The following is a 21,072-nucleotide window of genomic DNA, read 5'->3' on the forward strand; positions in this document are numbered from 1 at the left end:
TTCCAAGTACTCTGAGCTGTACTCAACCAAATCTCAGCCCTTGAGAGACAAATTTGTTAGAACTCAGGGAACCCTGAATTGGACTTCACTTGCTTTTAACAACAAAACTATCTTTCACAATTCAGAATTCTAATTTGGAAATGGAATAAAAGCATGAATTTCAGTCTCTCCCGGAGAAGAACATACCATACAAATGTTTGAGAGGAATCATTTAGTATCCTGCAGTGTTGAAAGAGAGTTCCCTAGCCTGGATTCAAACAGAATATCAAACATTAACAAAAGACATTCTAGCCAGTGAAGACAAAATACCTTTTAAACAAATGAAGTTAAATTGTCTCAAGTGCACAAAAGCCTCACCAGTCAGGTTTACCTCCGTGCATGCTGCAACACAGAGGGGGGGCTTTCACTTCTCATATCATGAGAATGTTATCAAGCTCAATTTCTACCTTCTGGAAGAAGAGATTTGTAATAGCAAAGCTAACACACTCTACCACTGAGCACAGTGATATGCTACAGTTACATATATTTTTTTCTAAAACACATTCACACATCAGAAATATAACATCAGGACAGAAAGCTGTTTCTGTGAACAGCAGGGGCCTGAGGATTTAGTGAGGAGTCTGTTAAGCTGTCTCGTTCTGATCACTGTATACTCTCCAGAACTTAAATAACAAGGTCTGACAAGGAGAAAAAGGGACCAAATTTTATCAAACATATTTCACCACGCGCACTCATCTAAAGTGAGTGGTGATTCTGTAAAGTAATATACTTACTATTGTTGAAAATACCCAAGATAGTGAGCTTAGGCTATTTGTCACATGTGTTCTGTATAACTGAGGTTGTTTGTTTTGTTTCTTTTCTTTTAAATCTTTTAGCCATGTCCTTTGTGCCAGGGTGACATAAAATCATGAGGGTGGAGATTCTAAATCTCTCCTCATTTCAGCCAACAAGGCAAGAAATCAGTGATAGAAAGAGAGTAATTGGTAACACATCAAATCAACATCATCCATTTTGAGCTGAAGAAATTTTGCTATCATGTCAACTCTGGTCTATTATAAGGTCTCAAAATAGCACAGTGGCTTTTTACCTTGATTTCAGTTCCACAGAGATCTCTGGGAGTGGGCTTCCTTTAAAAATCTCTGGAATGTAATGTGTAATAAAACAATAAACATCTCAGTGTTCATGACTAAAAAAATATCAAGGAGGATTAGGTGAGAAAGTGGCTTTGATTTTCGGTTTGTGGGTTCTGACTGTTCTAAAAGACAGAATATATTTTGGGAAGCTGGATTAACCGTTGTCTTACCAAAATGAAACAGGCAATTATAATAGAAACCGTTGCTGCTACAGTTACAGGTGCTGCCATATGGCTGTCTGCCTGCAACGCCCCGGCTGGGTGGTGGGAAACTCCCCGAGACAGGCAATTACAATATAAACCACTGCTACTCCAATCACCGGTGCTACCACAAGAAGTTCTTCTTATAGCCATATCCTGGCACTTTGTTGATGACCTCACATGGCTCCTGCTCTTCCTCTTCACCCTGGGCTCCTGTCCTCTTCCAGACACAGTTATTTGGGGACTCACTTTGTAAAGTGTGGAAAGTGAGGCTCAGAGAGGTCACACACTTCCTACAGCTAGAAGTGGTAGGACAGGATGCCAACCGAGGTCTGGGACCTGGGCACCATCAGCGCCCACAGCACCCAGGCTCTGTCATCTGTGGCGGTTATGACACTGTCACGGTTGACACTAGGAGGCGGTGTGGCAGTGCTTAAAGAAAGGGCTTCTGGAGTCAGACACACAGGGGCTCAGATCCTACCTCAGTCACTTCTTGTGAGCTTTGGACAAATCCAACCTCTTTAAGCCTCAGTTTCCTCACCTGTGCAACAGGCGCAATGACACCCGTCTCTCAAGAATGTTGTCAAGTTTAAATGAGATGATAAATTAATTTAAAAAATGCTCAGTGAACCAACGATCATATGCTAAATGTTCACACTGAAAAATATTATTACCATTGAAACATCTGTGATGTCTACGCAGGTACACATTTGACCCAAGAGACGGCTCTGAGGACCTCGGTGGTTGATGCCCACTGAGAAGGAAATGACATTTTAGAATCCAGGCTGAGCTGGTCTAAGCTCATCAGCAAAACAATCAGGAATTCATGGAATCATGGCCCAGAGGAATTTAAGAGTCACTCCCAAAGCACCCTGGGGGTCCACTGGCCCTCCCTAAAGTGGCCCTCAGTTCCCAGGCTGCAGTCCTCAGTGCCAACACAGTTGTCCCATGGTGGTGGGAACCAAGGGTTTGGGGCTGAGAAAACACAAACAGCACAAAAAGCAGGACCCTGCAGACACTAGGCAGCCCTTCTTCCTTCCCTGCAGGACTTCGGAGTTGCCACAGCCACTCTGCTGCTGAGCCACAGGCAAAGCTGGTAAACTTGTATTTAAAAGCAACAAAAAGTGTCACAGCAAATGCGATTTAATGAACCCTCTCAGCTGTCACTGAACTGATGCATTCTTACCGTTTTGGTTTATCTCTTGGCAAGGACCCAGATAGGGTCATTTTTCAGCGAACAGGTGGCCTGTTTATTATTCCATAGGTTTGGAAGAAATCACAGTTATTTTGAAGAAGAATGGAATAATAAAAACTTCTTTTAAAGCACTAGAGAATCAACACTTAGTGCATAAATAGATAACCATCCAACCTGCCCATATTTCATTTATTTCTGTGGGTAAAAAAGGAGCATGAGCTAAAATGGAGAGTTTTCTCACTCTAAAATAGAGTCTCATTTCTCTAAAGCAGACCTGGAGGCAGCTGGCCTTTATGCCACTCACTCACGTGGCTAGTGCTTTTCCAGTCTTTAGCGAAAGAAGACAGCAAATCACCAAGTCCTGTCTTCGGATTCAACCTGCAGCAGTGCTCTGCTGTAACAATTTGTTGCTTATAGGATGTCCTACGTCAACAATGCAGTATTACAAATTCAGAAGTCTCTTTGTACCATGCAAATATATTACATGACATACAAAGGTTGGTAAATGGCATAAACTGGCGGGGAGATGATGCATCATCAACGATGGTATTTACTGGTACCCACTGTAAACACTCGTGATGGCTAATTTTTTTTTTTTTTAATTTTTAAATCCTCACCCAAGGATATATTTATTGATTCTAGAGAGAGAGAGGAAGGGAGAGAGGAAGGGAGAAAGGGAGGGAGGGAGGGTGAGAGAGAAACATGGATATGAGAGAAACATTGATCAATTGCCTCCCGTATGTGCCTGACTGGGACTGAACCTGCAACCTAGGTATGTGCCCTGACCAGGGATCAAACTCATGGCCTTTTGGTGTACAGGATGACATTCCAACCGACTGAGCCACATTGACCAGGGCTCATGACAGCTAATTTTATGTGTCAGCTTGACCAGGCCATGTGGTGCTCAGATATTCAGTTAAATACTGTTCTGTGAGGGAGTTTCTGGATGAGATTAACATTTGACTCCATCGACTGAGTAAAGCAGATTGCCCTCTCCACTGCGGGTGGGCCTCCTCCAATCCACTGAAGGCCTAAATGGAACAAAAGACAGAGCTGGGGGGAATTTGCTCTCTCTCCCTCTCTGGACTTGGGCTCAGTCTGGAACTTATACCATCAGCTCCCCTGGTTCTCAGGCCCTTGGACCTGAACTGGGACTATACTGTTAGTTCTCCTGGAGCTTGCTTTCTTGCAAGAGCTCTCCTGTGGCTTTCTGACTACAGACCCTGAACTTTTCAGCCTCCATAATCACAGGAGCTAGTGAGCTACAGATTAAGAATTGTACATGCAGAATCTGTATCCTTTCTCCACTCTGTTAGGGAGTGCTCTGTGGGAGGCAGAAGTTGTTGCTGTTGTTGTTTTTAAAGCCCCTGGGAACAGAAAACAGGGAGAAAACCACTGAAGAGACTAGCTTTCAGGGACTTCTGGGCCAGCAGAGCTGCACTGGGAAGTGTCCAGGGGAGCAAGCCATGACGAAGCCGAGCTTGACTAATGCTTGTGATCTTTCTGTCCAATGTGCAAGTACTTCCAATGTATAGTTTCTTTGGTCCCAAGGGTACACGTGGGAAACGGTCTTTTGTTTATCTTAATTTCCCACCATATTTCTACTGAACTTAAGATTTAATCTCAGAGTTTTGTGAAATCATAACCTTGGCTTATAGTTTTTATACTTTGGCTTCAGCTGGACATGGATGAAAATTCTACAAAAGGAAAAGAAAGAGACTCAAAGGAAAAGAGTCAACTAACCAAGAAGTGCCACCCACACAGAGATGACAAACCAAGAGCTATCCTGGGTAAACATAGTGTCTTCTCACTGAGAAAGACGAAACTGTTCAAACACATTATTTCATTAACTCTCACAACATTCTGATGCACAAAGACAGAGAAAGCATCTACTCCTGTGCCTCCTAATCCCACATTCTTGGACTCAGTGCTTATTTTGGTTAAGAGCTCAGAAAAGAATCCAAGGAAAAGTCAAAGAAAAAAACAAAACACTCAGGAATGCAAAAAGCTGAAAAAATATGTAAACCACCTCAATGTGCTGATGCAGAGAATAACACCCAAATGCAAAGAGACCCAGGAAGCAGAAAGGGAGAAGGGAGAGAAAGAGACACCGCTTGTGTGGCTTCTACCTGCCATGTTGGCCTGGCTGGTCCCCAGGGCCTGGAGGATCAGCTGCAGCTCCCTGACTGCAGTTGCTGCCTCTTCTCCACAGGATATGTCTGGCTCCAGGACCACTTCCAGAAGGCCAACCCCTACCAAACAAGAAGCAGAGTCAGCCTGATTGGAGCTCTCGGATCTGATCAGCAGATAAGGCAGCTGAAAAGTCTTTGCAAAACCCTGCCCCATGGTACTGAAGGGCTGTCAAAGTGGGGCCTAGCCTCTGAATTGCTTCCCTCTTTCCCCTTACTTTTTCGATTGTTAACTTTGGTTCATTTCTTTTGAAGTCTACTTAAGGTATCGAGCTGTTGAGTCCGTGACTAGGAGCTAATTTGTCTCATTTTAGGGATGGGCTGTTAGCAAGCCCAACAGGAGTCCCAGATTGGCTGTGCCAATGCCAACACTGCTCCTCTCATCTCCACCTGGCAGGCTCCGAGGCTGCGTCCGTGATTGGTTTAGGGAAACTGGAGGGGCGGCGGGCATGCTGGGAGGAAGAGTAACAGAAAATCTCTACGCCTACCTGCCCGGTTCAAGTCAATGAGCGTCTGAGACCGAAGGTCATCGTGGAGGCTTTTGCCACTGTCTTGCTCCAGCTGGATCTGCTTGATCCTCACTGTCCTGTCGATGACCTGACTCCGCTTCTTCCCCACACGGACACTGTAGGCCAGGATCCCGTTCACAGCAATCGGGAGCCTCTGCTGGGTAATTTGGTAGCCCGCCTGCACACAAACATGTGTTACACAGTCACTGGTCCATAAATAAAAGCTGGGTCCAGGTTACTATTTCTTTTAATGTCACAGAACTGTAGGCTTACATTAAAAACACAACATAACTAAACAAAAAAGAAAAAAGGAGAAGAAGAAGAAAAATTAGGTTATACCTTGTAGCCATAATTTAGCCTGGCCTCTTCTGGCTTTTTCCATCTCCCTCAACCTTCCCCGGACTTCCCCCACCCCCAGCAAAATGATGCAATTAACAACACAAATCTTATCACCCCTACTGAAGTACCATTCTGGGGAATAACAATAATCTCACTGTCAGAGGTCTCTAAGGAAAGAATGCATTGTTTCCACTTAGCTCATTAGCTTAAACCCTGCATCTGATTACTGGGCTCCTGACAGACCCTCCTTATTGGGAAGTGCTGGCTAAGCATTTGCTATGTACTCTCAGCACGGCTGACCGCAGTTGCCAGTAGCATAAGCTTGTTTTGTTCCCGCTCCTTAAGCTAACCGTTCGTGCCAGCTGCCCTCCCTGACCCAACTTTCCTTGTTCCTCCAGCCAGAAATTGCTGGGACATCCACACTCAGCTAATGGAAAGCACAAAGTACTAAAATACTGATGGAAGTTCCTCTCCTTCTAAGTGGAGAGGAAGAGTTACTTTCAAACACACGCGCACATGAATGCACGCTAAAGAGGCGACGGGTCAATACTGGAGAAGCGGAGAGGGGCAGAGAATCACAGCTGAAGCGTCTGCAGAGCTTACTGGGGTCTCTGACACTGTGTTCTCAGTACGTTACACCTCTTAATCCTCACAACATTCCTAGGAGGGAGGTACAGGACACGGAAAGGATTAAGGGCCTCGCCTACAGTCACTGAGTTAGTAAGTACCAACGTCAGGATGTGAACTTGGACAGTCCGGCTCCAAAGTCAGTGCTCCTAAACATGAGGCCAGCGTTTTTCAAACTTCAGCTGCTTCAGAATCACCAGGCAGGCTGGTCAAAACACAGACTGGCTACACCTGAAGAGTTTCTGGTTCTATAGGTCTGGGGTGGTGTCTGAGAATTTCTAACAAGTTCCTAGGAGAAGCTGATGCTAGTGGCCCAGGGAACCAGACTTTGAGGACCAGTGCTTTAGGCCAACTTCTTCTCTGTACAAAAACAGGAAGTCTCAGTTTGTAAAAATCAAACTCTGAGTGGGGCTGCCAAATGAAATACAGGATGCTCAGTTACATTCAAATTTGAATAATTTGAATACAGTAGACGGTTTATTCAGATAAATACCGAATACTTTTTTAGTGTAAGTATGTCCCATGTAATATTTGGCAACACTAACTCTGAATTCTCTGAGCTACCTGGGCCATAAAGTATAGAAAGCCACAGATAATCAAAATGTCTCATTTCAGTCACATACTGCTAAGTCTCCCACCTTAACCCAACTGGTTGTCACTCTTAAAAAGATGCAAAAAACTCGAGTTCATTCTCTCCATCCTATGAAACAGCAGAATATGCTAAAAGGCCAGGAGCCAGAGGGTAAAAGAAGCAGCAATGGGCGAGTTCAGGTTCTAGTTTTATTTCTTATTTAATTTTCCTCCCGCTCTCACCCACTAAGGAACAGCTCGCCTCCATCTCCAGCTCAAGAAGAATGTGAAGCAGGGCCATCACTACCGTTTTCCTAACTCTAAAGGGGGCCTACTTAGTATCAGAGGCTCTGATCAAATGAAACATCATTTGGGGAAACCCATTCAACATTACAGATTTGGTTCTGTTCAACATTATAAAAAAATTGGCTCTAGTTCACACTGGCTTCTCTGAAAGAAAAACACTTCCTAATTTTAAGGAAAAAGCAGGTTAATATTGGGTTTACTGCTGATTACTGCTGTTAAGTCTGGGCTCCTGGTTCATGTTTCTGCTTACTATTCCCCACTTAACTCGCTCCTTATGAGATGACAGAAACGTCTCCAGAGGTGACAGTCCTATTATTGGGAACTTCAACCTAGAAGAGCGAAGCCCTCGCTGCGTCTACAGAGCTACAGTATGCATTTACCATTGCATCAGCCCCAGAGTTAGCGTTGTCCTAACAGGCAATTAGCGCCAGACACCACAGCTGGGCTGAGCCTGGGAACAGTGGCTTCTACTCCCCGTTCAATTATGAGCGAGCCCCCAGAAGCATGAGGCTAAGCAAGGAGTCAGCAATCAGGACAATCGCATCCAATCTAGCAAACGTCGGGGGGCTCCTGTCTCCACCGGGCCGGGCAGACCTTCCCGCTGAGAGGGACAAAGCTCTGATGGAGAACAGGAGAGGCGCAGCCCTCCTCCCTGGCTCCCGAGAACGTACAGAGGGAGGACCACAAAGCATACTTACAGGGAGGTCTGCATAGAAGTAGTGCTTCCTGTCAAACAAGGACTTCCTGTTTATGTGGCAGTTCAGTGCCAGGCCTGTCATCACTGCCGCCTCTACGCACCTCCTGTTGAGAACCTGTGGAAACACGACACACAGCCCCTCTCAGATCCCCAGTCTGCCCAGATGCTTCTCCCACACACTGACATCCTCCCTGAATATTCGCTTTGGCCCTTCAACAGGCATTATCTCTGGTTCTCTGTGTGGGCAGCTCCCGTTCACAAGTTGCCTCTGTTCGTCTGGAATCGGGAAAATTTTATGTATCAAAGAAAATGCATGTGGCGGTGGGTCCCACTGGGCAGTTAATGAACTGTCACCTCAGGAATCCTTTCCCCCAATACCTGGCATCAAAGTTGACAGGGAGGGTCCCAGAAAAGCTCAGCAGAGCAGGTTCTACATGATGGAATAAATGTAATCTCACTCCCTCTGCAAGCATAACAAGGAGCTGGCCAGAATGCACGAGAGGCACTGATTCCTGGGGTCGGGGGTGGTGGGGAGGAGGTCTGGTGGGGGAGGACCCAAGCAGCGGCTCACCAAACCACCTCTGTGAGGCTGGAAAACACTGACAGAGAGAGGAGGAACTTCTGGAAACTAAAGGGCCACAGCCCTTTCCTCCCAGGCTAGGAAATGTGGCACAACGTCTCTGTGCCCCCAGTCCAGGCCTGGCCAGCTCTCTAACGGGGGAGTCTGAGCGCCCTGCTCCCCAACCCTCCTGGAGCAGCTGGTCCCTCCACGGGCTCTTGGAGCTCAGGGGTTCCTCCTGGGGCCCACCCTGCCCCACCTGCAGCAGGGGGTGGCTTGCAGCTTCCCAGCTTTTAAGAACATTGGAGGAATAAGACAGACAACTAGACATAAGGAGAAAGAGCATTAAGTGCTGGAGTCGGGTCCAAATCCCACGTGTGCCATGTGAATATATAGCTGTGTGACCAGAAGCTCAGTTTTCTCACCTCTGAAATAGGGATTTAACATCTAGCTTGTGGAGTGGATAGAGCAACAGCCAGAACATCTGCTCTACAGTAGGAATTCAGTAAGTATCATTTTCCCCACTGTACTTGGGGGAAAAAATTTGAGGACACTGTGCTTACTGATGAAACATCTCTATTTTTATTAAAATAGTTATCATGTGCTTTAGTATATTCAGTGCATTATTTTGTATACATGGCTTCCCAGTTAAGCCTTTTCACATCCGGCATTGTATTTCAGCCTCACAGCAACCCTGTAAAGAAAGAATTTATATCATTCTAGTATTTCGGAAAAAGAAAAATTAAGATCCAGAGACACTAAGAGACTCGTCTAAATCACAGAACTGGCAAATGGTAAAGCTAGCTTTAAAGTCCGCCTATGCCCTTGCCGAGAGGGTGAAAAACAGAATGCCTGTGTTTTGGGGACTGGCTCCCCAGGCGGGGACAACAAGGGAGGCACTCCAACACAGGCACAACTTGTTGATCGAGCACAGATTTGAAAAAGAAATCGTGCAACAAAATGTAAGAGGCATCTCCACTTACTGCAATATACAACCCCCAGAGATAATCCAAACAGCCCGCCTCCCTCCTGGCCACCGCACGGACGCCTCTTTTCTGGAAGCTGGGTTACCACACACGGCCGGACACCTCACAGCCTCTGTTCGGGGTTCTGCATTCTCTGAGATACTGTCAGCTCTGCAGTAAGAATGGTTTTCGTGACACGAGGTGTGAGTGTGGGGAACAGGACGCTCTAATCGTGGATGTTTTCACGTGCTGTTTGGCATTTTACCGACTGGTTGTTACTGTAATACAAATCCAGCTGGTGGACGCTGCTGCCAAGTTCAGGCCTGACGGTTCGGGTCAAGGCACACAAGGCTGGGAAGCCGGTGTCCCGGCCACAGGCCCCGCTCTTCCTGGGCTGGGCCCCAGCTCGCGCTCACTGTAAACTACCTGAATTGCTAGTCTGTACCAGTTCTTGTGTTTTCACTCTCTCTATTGTTTCCCACTGCTTTCCTCCTATCTCTGTCCAAGCTGCCCTTTTGGGGCCAGCCTGCTTCCCTCTTGGAAAGAAGAAAATCCAGGTTTGTTTTGCTTGCTTATTTCTAAGCATGCATTGCTAACAAGGTCGCTGTGCTGGGCAGGCGCTGTGAGGGACAGCAGAGTTGTGGGTGATCACAGACTCTCATTGTGCCGATGCGCAAATGAATACACAGGCACATGATAAACCATGAATTTCCAAAGAATAAGAATGCAGCAAAACACACAGACATTACAGTGATATTGAATACACTTTAATCTGCTTCTGATGATTTAGAAGGCCTGGGGTACTTCAGGGTCAGAACTATAAGCATCAATCAGCGCCACACTACAGCTGCACAGAGGGTCTAGTACATACAGAGTGCCAGTTAAAAGAACGCCAAGAAAAAAGAATTTATTATGATCTTAGTCAAGCTGCTTATGACAGATGGAGGTCTAGGTCAGCATGTTCTGAGGATAGGATGCAGAATTGGGAAATTCAACTTGGGCTGTCTTTATTCTAAAACATTTCTGAAATCTCTAAAAAGTAGTAGGCTTCAAGGATACACAAGTAAATAGGACTCTTGTCAATGGCCTTAATAAATCTGCAGTGGGGACATGAACCTGCCAGCATCTCCAATATCCTTCTCGAGTTCATATTCCATACTAGGACAATCCTGCTAAAATTGCAAATCTTACAGCATTCTATTGCCTAAAATCACTCAGCAGTCCCCAATGTCCACATGATAAAGGCCAAGCTCTCACATGATCCAGCTCCTGCCCGCATCTTCAATTTCATCTCCTTCACCTCCCCCTCCCCCAATATGGTCCAGTTCTCCTGTACAGACCATGCTGACCTGCTGACTCCCCATCCTTATTCCATGCAAAATCTACTGAGATGTCACCAAATCTGGGCAACTTTCCTTACTAGTCTTCCCAAATACTGCTCTGACCTTCTACACACTTCCCTTTGTGTTTGCATCTGCAATTTGAACTTGTTTGCATATATTTCCATTACAGTAAGTTTCACGAGGATGGAATTGTCTGTTCATTCTTGTTTCCCTGGAGCCTAATATAGAACAAAAAGCAGTGGTGCTCAATTAATATGTGTTGAACTCAAATGAGGAGGGAGGTGACAGACACCAAGAGAAGGTTTCAGAGAGGCAGCGGTGCCAGAATTTCCTCCAAGGTATTACCTGCCAACTGTTGGCTTCTAACCTGTTTATGCAAGTGCCCTGAAGCGACAACCAATCATGTGTATGTTGTGACTAAAGAAGTGATTTGAAAACTCAAAAGACTGACTTGTCCTGAAGAAAGCATGGCCCAGGATTTTCTTCGCAATTAGCATGATGTGCCTACAAAGGATCTCAGGGTTAGCCACACAGCTTTCATGTGGAAGGAAAGCAATGATCCTTGAAACTCACACAGCACATCTTTCTCAACGGAGCCTCGCGAGATTGCACTTTGGCTTCAGGAACCAGTTCCTGTCATGCACTGCACTGGGTCAGCAGCTGTGCGATGCACATCACATACATCTGCCACTTAACCCTTGAAACAATCCTAGTGCAGACACTATTGTGATCATCTTATAGGTAATGACAGGAATCACAGAGATTAAAGTCATTTGGTCAAGGTGACACTTATAATAAGAGGCAGAGCCAGGAAGTCTGATGCCAGAACCCAGGCTCTCAAGTGTTACACTCAATCTCGAATCTTCAAAGAATGAAGAGTGCTGGTGGTGGCTGTCAAGACTACTGACACCAGGCCATAACTCCGGAGCAGCAACTCAAACTGAATCCTACTGCAGAAAATCTTAAGGTAGATATTATTTCTGACATTTCTTCTTGCCATTTTCTATCTCTGTAGGTTTGTTTTTAGACAGTGAGCTTCTGGAGGGCAAACACTGTTCTTTTAGCTTTGTAAAATACTCAATACACAGTCTCCGGCGTGTGGAGGTTTGATAATGAAGAGACCTATAGGTTTTTTCCATTAGCAGGGGATATTTTATTGCTAGACTTCTAAAACCCCTAGACCCAAGCACCCACGAAATGATTTATCAAACAAATCAAGAGACTAATTCTTTTATTTAATCAGAAGATGAGGAGGATATGACAGGTAGAGGCAGATGAGATGGTCAATACATTTTATGACCAGCAGGGAGAGACTGGGAAGACCGTGGCCAGGAAAAGGATAAGGGGGCAGGGCAGGGGACTAGTGAATGGTTTTTAAAAAGAATCACTTGTTTGGAAAACATGAGTAGTGCTGCGACCATAGGTTCTTTGAAACCCACAATACATCCAGCACACACAGCAGCAAAAACATGCAAGAGACCTCCCAGGACTGTTAAGAAACAGTCTTCTAAAGTCTTGTAATTGTAAGACTTATTTATCCTAACCAAACAAACATATCCTGATCTCTGGGTACAATGGACCAACATTAAATGACAACTCCCAAGATATCACGCGCCCCCCTGATGCCCCAAAACACCATGTTCTATACATTCTATTTTCTTAGTGTATCTAATTTTCTCCTCTTCCTAAACCCCCTTGTTAAATTTAGGTCTTCCTTCAAATATCACCCCCTCCAACCAAGACTTTTGCACTAACTACCTGGCTAGGTTTCTCTGCCTCCACTCTTAGCCCTCCACACTCAAGAGTGACCTTTCTAAAAGATAAATCTGTTCATGTAATTCCCCTGCTTAAAACCCTCCTCAGTGCTCAAGGATCAAGGTCACGTGGCGTCTTCACCGCCTGTGGTGATTTAGCCCCAACGACGACCTCTCCACTTCCTCGCCTCCATTGCCCTTAACCCAGCACACTCCCTGCAACCACACATGTGACATGCTTTTGTACAAACTGCTGCTTCCACCTGGCAGCGCCCCTCTCCCTCATCCACTTCATCCGGATCTTAGCACCTGGCAAGACTCCTGGATGTGCCACCACTGCCCTCGCCGAGTCCTCCTCGGCTCCCAAGTACTCCGCTGAGGCACCGCCTGCCCAGCCAGACTGAGCTCCCGAGGGCAGTTGGGTCATTTTAGCTTCCTCTTCTTTGCCCCATTGTCTACATGCAATACCAAGTTTATTATACATTAACTGAAGTCATGAATAATTTAACATTCCCTTCATCAACATCCATAAGCTATGAAAAAAAGCAAAATTGTTCTATAAAATACATGTGTCAGGAAAAAGAAACCACTCTTAGTATGTCATATATAACACATTTAATGCAGACTTCACACAGGGGATGGAAGAGCTGAGAGGTCAGCGAGCACAGGGAGGCAACTCAGGAGATCCCCAACAGCAGGAAGCTGCTCGCACCCCAGGGCTGGAGGGCGGGGTGCAGGGAAGCAGCACTCCTACAGCCAGGGAATGAGGTGCCCAGAGGAAGCTGGAAACACTGAGGGTCTGTCTACTGGCAGCTGGAGCCCTGAGCAAGACCCATCCACTCCCAGCGATGTCGGAGGAGGAGAGGGAAGGAGAAACACCCTGTAGCTTCTCTCCTCCCACCTCCAGTCCTTCTTCAGTCTGCCGTTGGCCTCACCATCAGAAGCCAGGTGACTGGAGCACTGGGAACTGCAGCCTTTGGGGAGTGCTCCCCCACCACCACCACGCCCACGTGATACTCGGAGCAGCAAGGGAACAGTGAGGTGTGGACATAAGGACATGTGGACCACACAGCAACTACATATATTTTTATATACACTTCTGTAACTTTTTCTTTTGATAAATAGCTAATCAATATATTGGTGCTCCTCTCAAGTCTGTCCAATCAACATAAAATTGAACATTTTGTGGACTCCTTTTTCACATACTGTGAGCCAAGAATAATAAATGCTACTAATTTACAAGAAGCAAATTAACAGAATGAAGGTGACTGCATATTCTACTTAAGTCAATAAAATATTCCCTAGGATTTTAGCATATTTATGTCAAATTCTACTAAAATTCACTAAAGTCAGTCTCTAGGACCTATTCCAGGAAATATTTTGTGATGTACTTTAAAGGAATAAAACTGCATGTCTTTCAAAATAGTCTGTAATTCACTCCATTTCTCTCCCTGTCCTACTTTACTCTCAGCTGATGAGCGCATGATCCTATGATACCCCAGTTAGTCCAACTGGTATCAGTACAGTATTCCCTCACTTACCGCGGGTATTACATTCTAGACCCCCCTGCGATAGGTGAAAATCCGGGAAGTAGGAACCTTACATTTATTTTAGTATTTATATATATGTTAAGGCTTTATAAACCCTTCCCACACACTTATAAACCGTTCCCAGTCCCTTATTAACCTTTCCCACTCCCTTATTAACCTTTTCCACCCTTTTATAAACACTACTTATGTTCTTAAACATATTCTACACTCTTAAACTTATGTAACTTTAACAACATATGTATACAGTACCGCAAATTCCCACAATATAGTGAAAAATCCACGATAAATAATTAAATATATTTTTTAAAATCCTGCAATACAGTGAGGCCGCGATAAGTGAACTGCAATATAGAGAGGGACTGCTGTACCTCCTTAAAAAACTGAGGCAATGTAACAAGACTACTGTGCTCCCTGAATATCCAGCTGGCAATTCCTCTGGAGCGTTAAAACAAATATAAGGTCATGTTTTACAAAAAGCCCAAAAGGCAATTATTCTGTGAAACTAACACTAGATATGACTAATCTGATGACTGAGATATAGCATGGTAAATGCTTTAATTTATGAAGAGAAAGTAATTAAGATTTATTAAGTAAAAACAAGGCAGTAAAATGGTCCTTCATCTTACTGCTAACCATAAATTGTCTCAAAGCATGAATTCACTCTAATTCATATTCAAAGCAAAAGTTGCCACACAGCTAAATTTTCATTATGGTAGGGAAAACTGTTCCCCCATTCCCTTACTCCTCACATCCCTTCTCACCATAGAGCTCTTTTATCATCAGCCAATATCAATACAAACACTCTTGAGCTATGATAACTAAGCTTGCTAAAAGTGGTCAGTTATAATAATTTTTTAAAGTGAAATTCTGCCATCAAAAGTTACTAGTTTTATGCAGATATTAAATATTTATACAGATACACCTACATAAATATGTATGCTCTCTATGCCTAAACATGGGCCTTGCCTAGGGAAAAGGAGAAAGGAATGCTACATTTTCCCTTTGGTTTAAATCCCTCTTTCAGAATGGAGGGAAAAAAAAAACAAATATTTATTCTACAGAAAACAATTTGTGCTCGAAAGGAGTGTCATCTGGCAGTCTCAGCCTTCTCAAGCTCCAATGCGCCTCTCTATCCCCAGGCTGGTCAGGATCAAGGGCAAGGATATTTCCTTGGTCCACAGTGTCAGAGGCCCATTCTTCTCATTTGGGATTTCATTTTCCTCCTGCCTCGTCTGCCTGGTGGGGAGGGCAACCTAGACCAGCTTGGAGCAATTTCTGTTGCTTTCCCACAGACCACTGGAATACTAAGATCTGACACTCACCTCCGGGCTCGAAGGAAAAAGGAAAAGCCCTTGGCCTTGGCAGCTCCGGGCCTGTCTCTGTCCTAGGTATTTAAAACGGTTCTCACGTGACACAGCCTGATTTGTTTGGACGTCACTTTGGGGTTGGAGGCCAATGGCCCAACGACTAGTGTTCCTTTGTGGAGCCTCACATGTGGCCAGTTAGTGAAGTTAGGCAGGAAGGTTTGTTGCTTGCAAACAGTAAAAAAAACAAGATTGGGTGTGCAGGTTAACTGGTCTCTCTTCCCTTCTCCCACAACATTCCCAACAGTGACTTATTTGGCATTACTATTTGGCAATGAATCTGATCTCCAAAAAGACCTCTACTGATTGACAAACTGGGGCAAAACTGAGTCAGGAAGCCCTGAGTTGAAATCTCCTCTCTACTGCTTACCAGCTATGCGCCCTTGCACCAATTACCAAACCTCTCTGGGCTTCAGTTTCTTATCTGTTAAGTAAAAAATAGTAATTTCTCAGGATTGTTCTGTGAATTAAGTAATATTACTCAACAGATGGTAGACATTTAGTAAATACTAGTTTCAGAATGGAAGTCTTATTAAATGCAAAATGCCCATTTCAACCAAATCTTTTATAAGTAAACTTTTCCAGGAGGCAAGGGAATCTAATATCGAAAGGTCTAAACAGCTCCACAGATCCATTAGTCTGGATTTACAATCCAAGGAAAGGCACAACAGATGCTGAAATTATGTATTATGTCAACATAATATTTCCCCCTTAAAGGACAACCCACACCTTTTGTGATAATTAGTGTCATAGCCAGTGGAACAGAGATCATATTTCATATCTCAGGAAGCTTATATGACTGCATTTTCTGTTTTATAGTGAAGCAAGATCTTCCTGGATAACATTGCATATGCTTGCCTGTGGCTGAGAAAAGCTCCCATTCTCACGTGAAAGAAACTACCTTCTAACAAGCTGACAGTTATAAACTAGTAAACTAGTTAATGAGCCAATTTTCAGTCCCATCTCACTGTTGCCCACCACACAGCTATGACTTCTTGTCTTCTAAGACAGCAGCCACTTTTGAAATTCAGAGTCTGTGGAGAAGAGATGTATGGAAGGCATGAAGTAGACATGGGAATCAAAGTTTTAGAAAAATCATTGTTCTCTTGAATGTTTTTTGAATAAAAATTTGGGATGGGGCCGGAATCTTTAACAGAGAAAAAAATACCCCCTCCTTTAACTCTGAATATTTGTCTTTCTCTTGTTTATAGCTTTTAAGAAAAGTAGATTAATATTACAAAGATCAAACCATACAAATCCATTCATTTTAGATTGCTCTCATACTTAAACTGCCAAGTCTTTTTTAACCTCTCCTAAAATTCACTCGCAAGGCTCTACACCTGAAGAGAGATTCAAGGGAATGACAAACTATTTCATATTACTGAAACCTCAAGAGTAATCAGTGATAGTGATAAGAAACATTAATTTCATGAGTGAAAAGCTCTAATGATCCCTATGAAATCTACTTTCATCTTTATATAAGAGATCAGTATTAAGTTGAAAGATTTGACCTTTGCTGAGAAATGAAGCAACGGGTTTGAACCAAGGAAACTCTTAAGAAATGCTGGCTAGGTATTCACTGTTGGTATGGATAGAGAATTTAGTGGAACAAGGCCTGTGAATATCAAAAGCAAATCCCTAGAGACACCTGCCATTCTGTCAAAAGTGCTCCTACTATGTTCATCAGTCCCAGGAATATCCTGAAGACAGTCTTTGAAATAGTCTGTCAGGACACAGATGTTTAGAAAGCAAAACCTATCTTGAATTTCACACATCTAATAGGAATCGATCCCTTAATAAGCCTAACAGCAAGCCACAAAATCACGGAGATTAAGAAGGAAAAAGAAATAACTGTACACCTTATACCTATATAATTTTATTAATCAATGTAACCCCAATAAATTCAAAACAAAAATAAAATAAAAGCTCAAAATTAAGGCTTCAACCATCAAAGATCTGTGTCTAAAACCTAAATTTTCCTTTTGTTAAGAATAAAACTACCAAAAGAAACAAAAAAAAAGTCGCCAAGCCAAACTGTCATAAGGCAAAACCCCCTAGTTCCTTAACTGTTTCCTTCAAGAGTAGATACAAATTAAAAACTAGCTTGAACTTTAAAAAATTATCAATGTCATGGGAAAAGAAAAAAGAAAAGAGAAAAGAAAAGAAAAGAAAAGAAAAGGAGAGAGGGCAAGAGGGAAAAAGAAAGAGGGAGGGGGCTCAGAAAGAAAGGAAAGGAAAGAAAAGAAAAGAGAGACTGAAGACTCCTGACCACTAAATAAAAAGTATGATTCTTGACTGGGGAAAAGAAAATAAAGGCTAAGACTGAGACAACTGTGCAAACCTGAATGTGAACTGGGTCTTAGATAACAGTATTGTATTCATGTTAGCTTTCCTGAGTGTGATAAATACACAGTGGTCCTAAAGGAGAATTTTTTGTTCCTAGGAGATAGATGCTGAGATATTTCGGGATGAAGTGCCATCAGTGTGCAACTCACTCTCAAATGGCTCATCCAAAGGGAAAAATATTCTAGGAGCAGGATGGATATTCATTGTACTATTCTTCCAACTTTTCTTTGAGGTTGAATTTTTTGTAGGTAAAAAGTATGGGAGAGGGAGAATGGAGTAGATAATTCTCCACCTGAGAGCATGGGAGATGTTACAAGCCTTAAGGCTGCGAGAGCCTGGAGGAGCTTCATTAGCTCGGAAACGACATCCGGATCAGCAGCTTTCATTCATCGTTGCTGCAAAGCAGCTGTAGAAAACACTGTGTATATAGTGGTGCACCCTCTTAGTAACACGTGAAAAACCCATTGGGAATTCTTTACTATCATATATGTATCCTGCACACAGACAACACATACACGAAATCAAGAATATGAAAGGAAAATTTGTTCTTTTATCTGGTAGAGAAATACTTTTCCCCAATATTATCTTTCCTACTTGAAAATACTTTGATCTTCCCCCCAAGTTATCTATGTATCTTGTTTTCTATTAATGCTTCCATTCTGTTGCCTCCCCCTGTAAGTGTAAATGTAATTTCTCAATCTGTGCTTCTCTGAAAGACTTCAATGATTGAGAACGTCATATTATTGTTACTCATGCTGTTGTGATATGTGCTATTTTAAGTTATTTCAGGTGAGTGTTACACAAGTCACACTCCCTGCCCAACCCTACTGGCCACTAGGAAATGGAAATATATTAATCTTTTAATGATGCAAAGTGAAGAATATGACTATTGTAATAACAGTAAATAACATTTATGTGCTACTTGAGAGTATATGAAGTGCTTTCATGCTTTCATATACATTTAACTTCTTTGCAGAATGTAACAATGGAAGAGAACAAGCAGGGAGACCGATAAGATAGCTTGCTGGTTGTGATAAGTAAACAAAGGTTATGAGTGACTATAGGCATCTTGATAGTTTACAACCAGCTATAAAGGAAAAATTCCCTTTTGCCGGAAATGAACCATTAGCACATATTGCAGAAGGGAAGCAGTCTGGTGCTTTATGCTAACAACGGGGACCAGGCAATTCTCACTTCCTTTTTTAGCTGGGCTCTGACCTTCCTGTGTCCTTGGGCAAGTCAATAAGGCCCTCAGTTTCTTCAATCAATTGGGGTTGGAGCACCTGACCTTGCTCACTGGGGTAGCCTATGAATTGACAAACATCACCGAAAATTCAGGACACTTGATAATCACAGATTACTGCCTGTCTGCATCTTCTAAGAAAGATGCAGTGCATGACAAAGACCCCTGATTGATTATGCTTCTTGCTTTTATACTTGTGAAAGAACATTCATGCATCAAATTTTAGAATACAATACTTTAAAGGCTCCTGGGAACACCAATGTTTTTGGATTCTCACTTACGCTCTCTGCCCCAACTCCAGGCCTTATAATAAGGGTGCAACCAGTGGTGAAAGACTAGGGGACGGGAAGGCTCACTAGCAAGAATGCTCTGTCATGGATAACAGAATGTTCTTCAGAGGGGCCCAGCCTGACTACACTAACTATGCCAATATCACCAAGCCTACGCTTGTCATTTCTGGGATGCCAATGGCAAAATGACTTACTGATTTTGCCAAGATTTTAAAAAGAGCTAAGGAAAAAAAATCTCCCAAGATGCTACAATGAAGAGAATAGCCAACTCCTCCCCACATTCTAAATGTGAAGCTGAAAATACATTAAACAATGACCAAGTAAGAAAGGCCTATATACCAACGGCCTCAGAGGACAAGTATATGAGCTCTGCCCAGAAGGTATCCAGCCATGTAGTACGAAATATAGACACATTTATTGAAGAAGATACAAGATACAAGAAACATTATGCATAAGACAATAACACCTCAGTCCCCTTCAAAATAGGCACCTTGGGACCTCACACATTTCTCCCAATCACCATCAGCTGCCCATCGTATTTTCCTGAATCTCATCAATGGTCTGAAATCTCTTTCCTTTCATAGGTGATTTTAGTTTTGAGAAAACCCAGAAGTTGCAGGGTGCCAAGTCTGGGTTGTAACGAGGGCTGAGTCACCTGGGTGATTTGATGCTTCATCAAAAAACTCTGCACATGATGTGATGCGTGAGTAGATGCATTGTTGTGATGAAGCTGCCAATCACCAGTTGCCAATAGATGTGGCTTTTGGAATCATCCAAATAGTTTCCATGGAGGAATGTGGAAAATTGGATACAGATTCGTTGCTCTACTCGCTCCGTCCTTTCAAATGTAATTACCACACAGTACACATGCTCACTCAATGGCATCTACCATCCCCACTGACTAGTACAGTGAAGTCATCATTGTTCATGCATGCGCATTCCAGTCCACTCTCCTGGGCTGCCAGGTTACACTGATGTTGTGCTAACTGTCCTCATTATATTACTAATAGGGGGACTTTTCCCAGACAGATCTCACATGCTTGTGGCATATAGAAAGAATTCCACAGAACCCACTCAAAAAGAGTATCTCATCTCCACTCCCAGACACAATGCAGACATAAAAGAACTGGTTCATGCATTTGAGGGCACACTGGTGCATCCTCCATTCTCCTGCCCCCATGTTTCCATGTTGCTGGATTTTACTCTGTACTTCACATTGTTTTGTCCCCCAAAGAGTGACTTTTCCAACTAGTGACTTTGGGAAAAGGAACTGAGCACACAGGGGTTGGTCCCTTCTGACTGAGCATTTTTATTGATATTATAACCTCTAGTATAAATCATCAAAACAAAGTCTCCGTGAGAGCTTTCTGATCAGCATGCCCACCTATACGGTATATTCTAGCCTACTCTGGCTATACAATAAGCTTTCTCCATGTGGAAGGCCTACAGTTTGGGGTAGCTGAGTTCAACTCAGATAGAGAATACTGGAAGCCATTTGCTATATATCAAGCTGCATTTTTTAATCAAGCTATTATCATTAATAAAGCTGATAGGTTCCGACTCAAAAAGGGGAGGGAGTATTATTCTTACTACCTCCTTAAAATCACACAAAATCATCCTGGAAACTCTTTTCTAGCACTCATAAACCAAAGCTAGAAACCTCCACCATCACCAATGACTCCACAAAGCAGAAGAAACCCCAGAGGACCAGCTGCCATGGCTGGGCGTGCACTTCCTGGGAGGGAAGAGCTTTTACAGGCCTGCTGCAGTTTTTTAAGTTCTGAAACTGTCTATGGAAGAAAAATGAATGGTACCCAGCTGCATGATTTCAGACTGCATTTTTATTATAGCCTTCTAGTATAAATCACCCGAACAAAGCCAGTATGAGCTGCC

The 21,072-nt window shown here is 43.4% G+C and overlaps 1 protein-coding gene across 1 annotated transcript in view; it reads right to left on the bottom strand.

Annotated features, from left to right (window-relative positions):
• GATB (glutamyl-tRNA amidotransferase subunit B) overlaps positions 1-21,072 on the bottom strand; it is a 69,065-nt gene that overhangs the window by 34,412 nt on the left and 13,581 nt on the right. Inside the window, exons 3-5 of the mRNA XM_090288119.1 lie at positions 7,767-7,880; positions 5,206-5,404; positions 4,658-4,780 (exon numbers count right to left, since the gene is read on the bottom strand). Of these exons, the coding sequence (XP_090144245.1) occupies positions 4,658-4,780; positions 5,206-5,404; positions 7,767-7,880 (436 nt within the window). The remainder of the gene's footprint in view (positions 1-4,657; positions 4,781-5,205; positions 5,405-7,766; positions 7,881-21,072) is intronic.

This window comes from Furipterus horrens, unplaced genomic scaffold (assembly GCF_987537825.1).
Source record: "Furipterus horrens unplaced genomic scaffold, mFurHor1.1.pri manual_scaffold_10, whole genome shotgun sequence".
NCBI lineage: Eukaryota > Metazoa > Chordata > Mammalia > Chiroptera > Furipteridae > Furipterus > Furipterus horrens.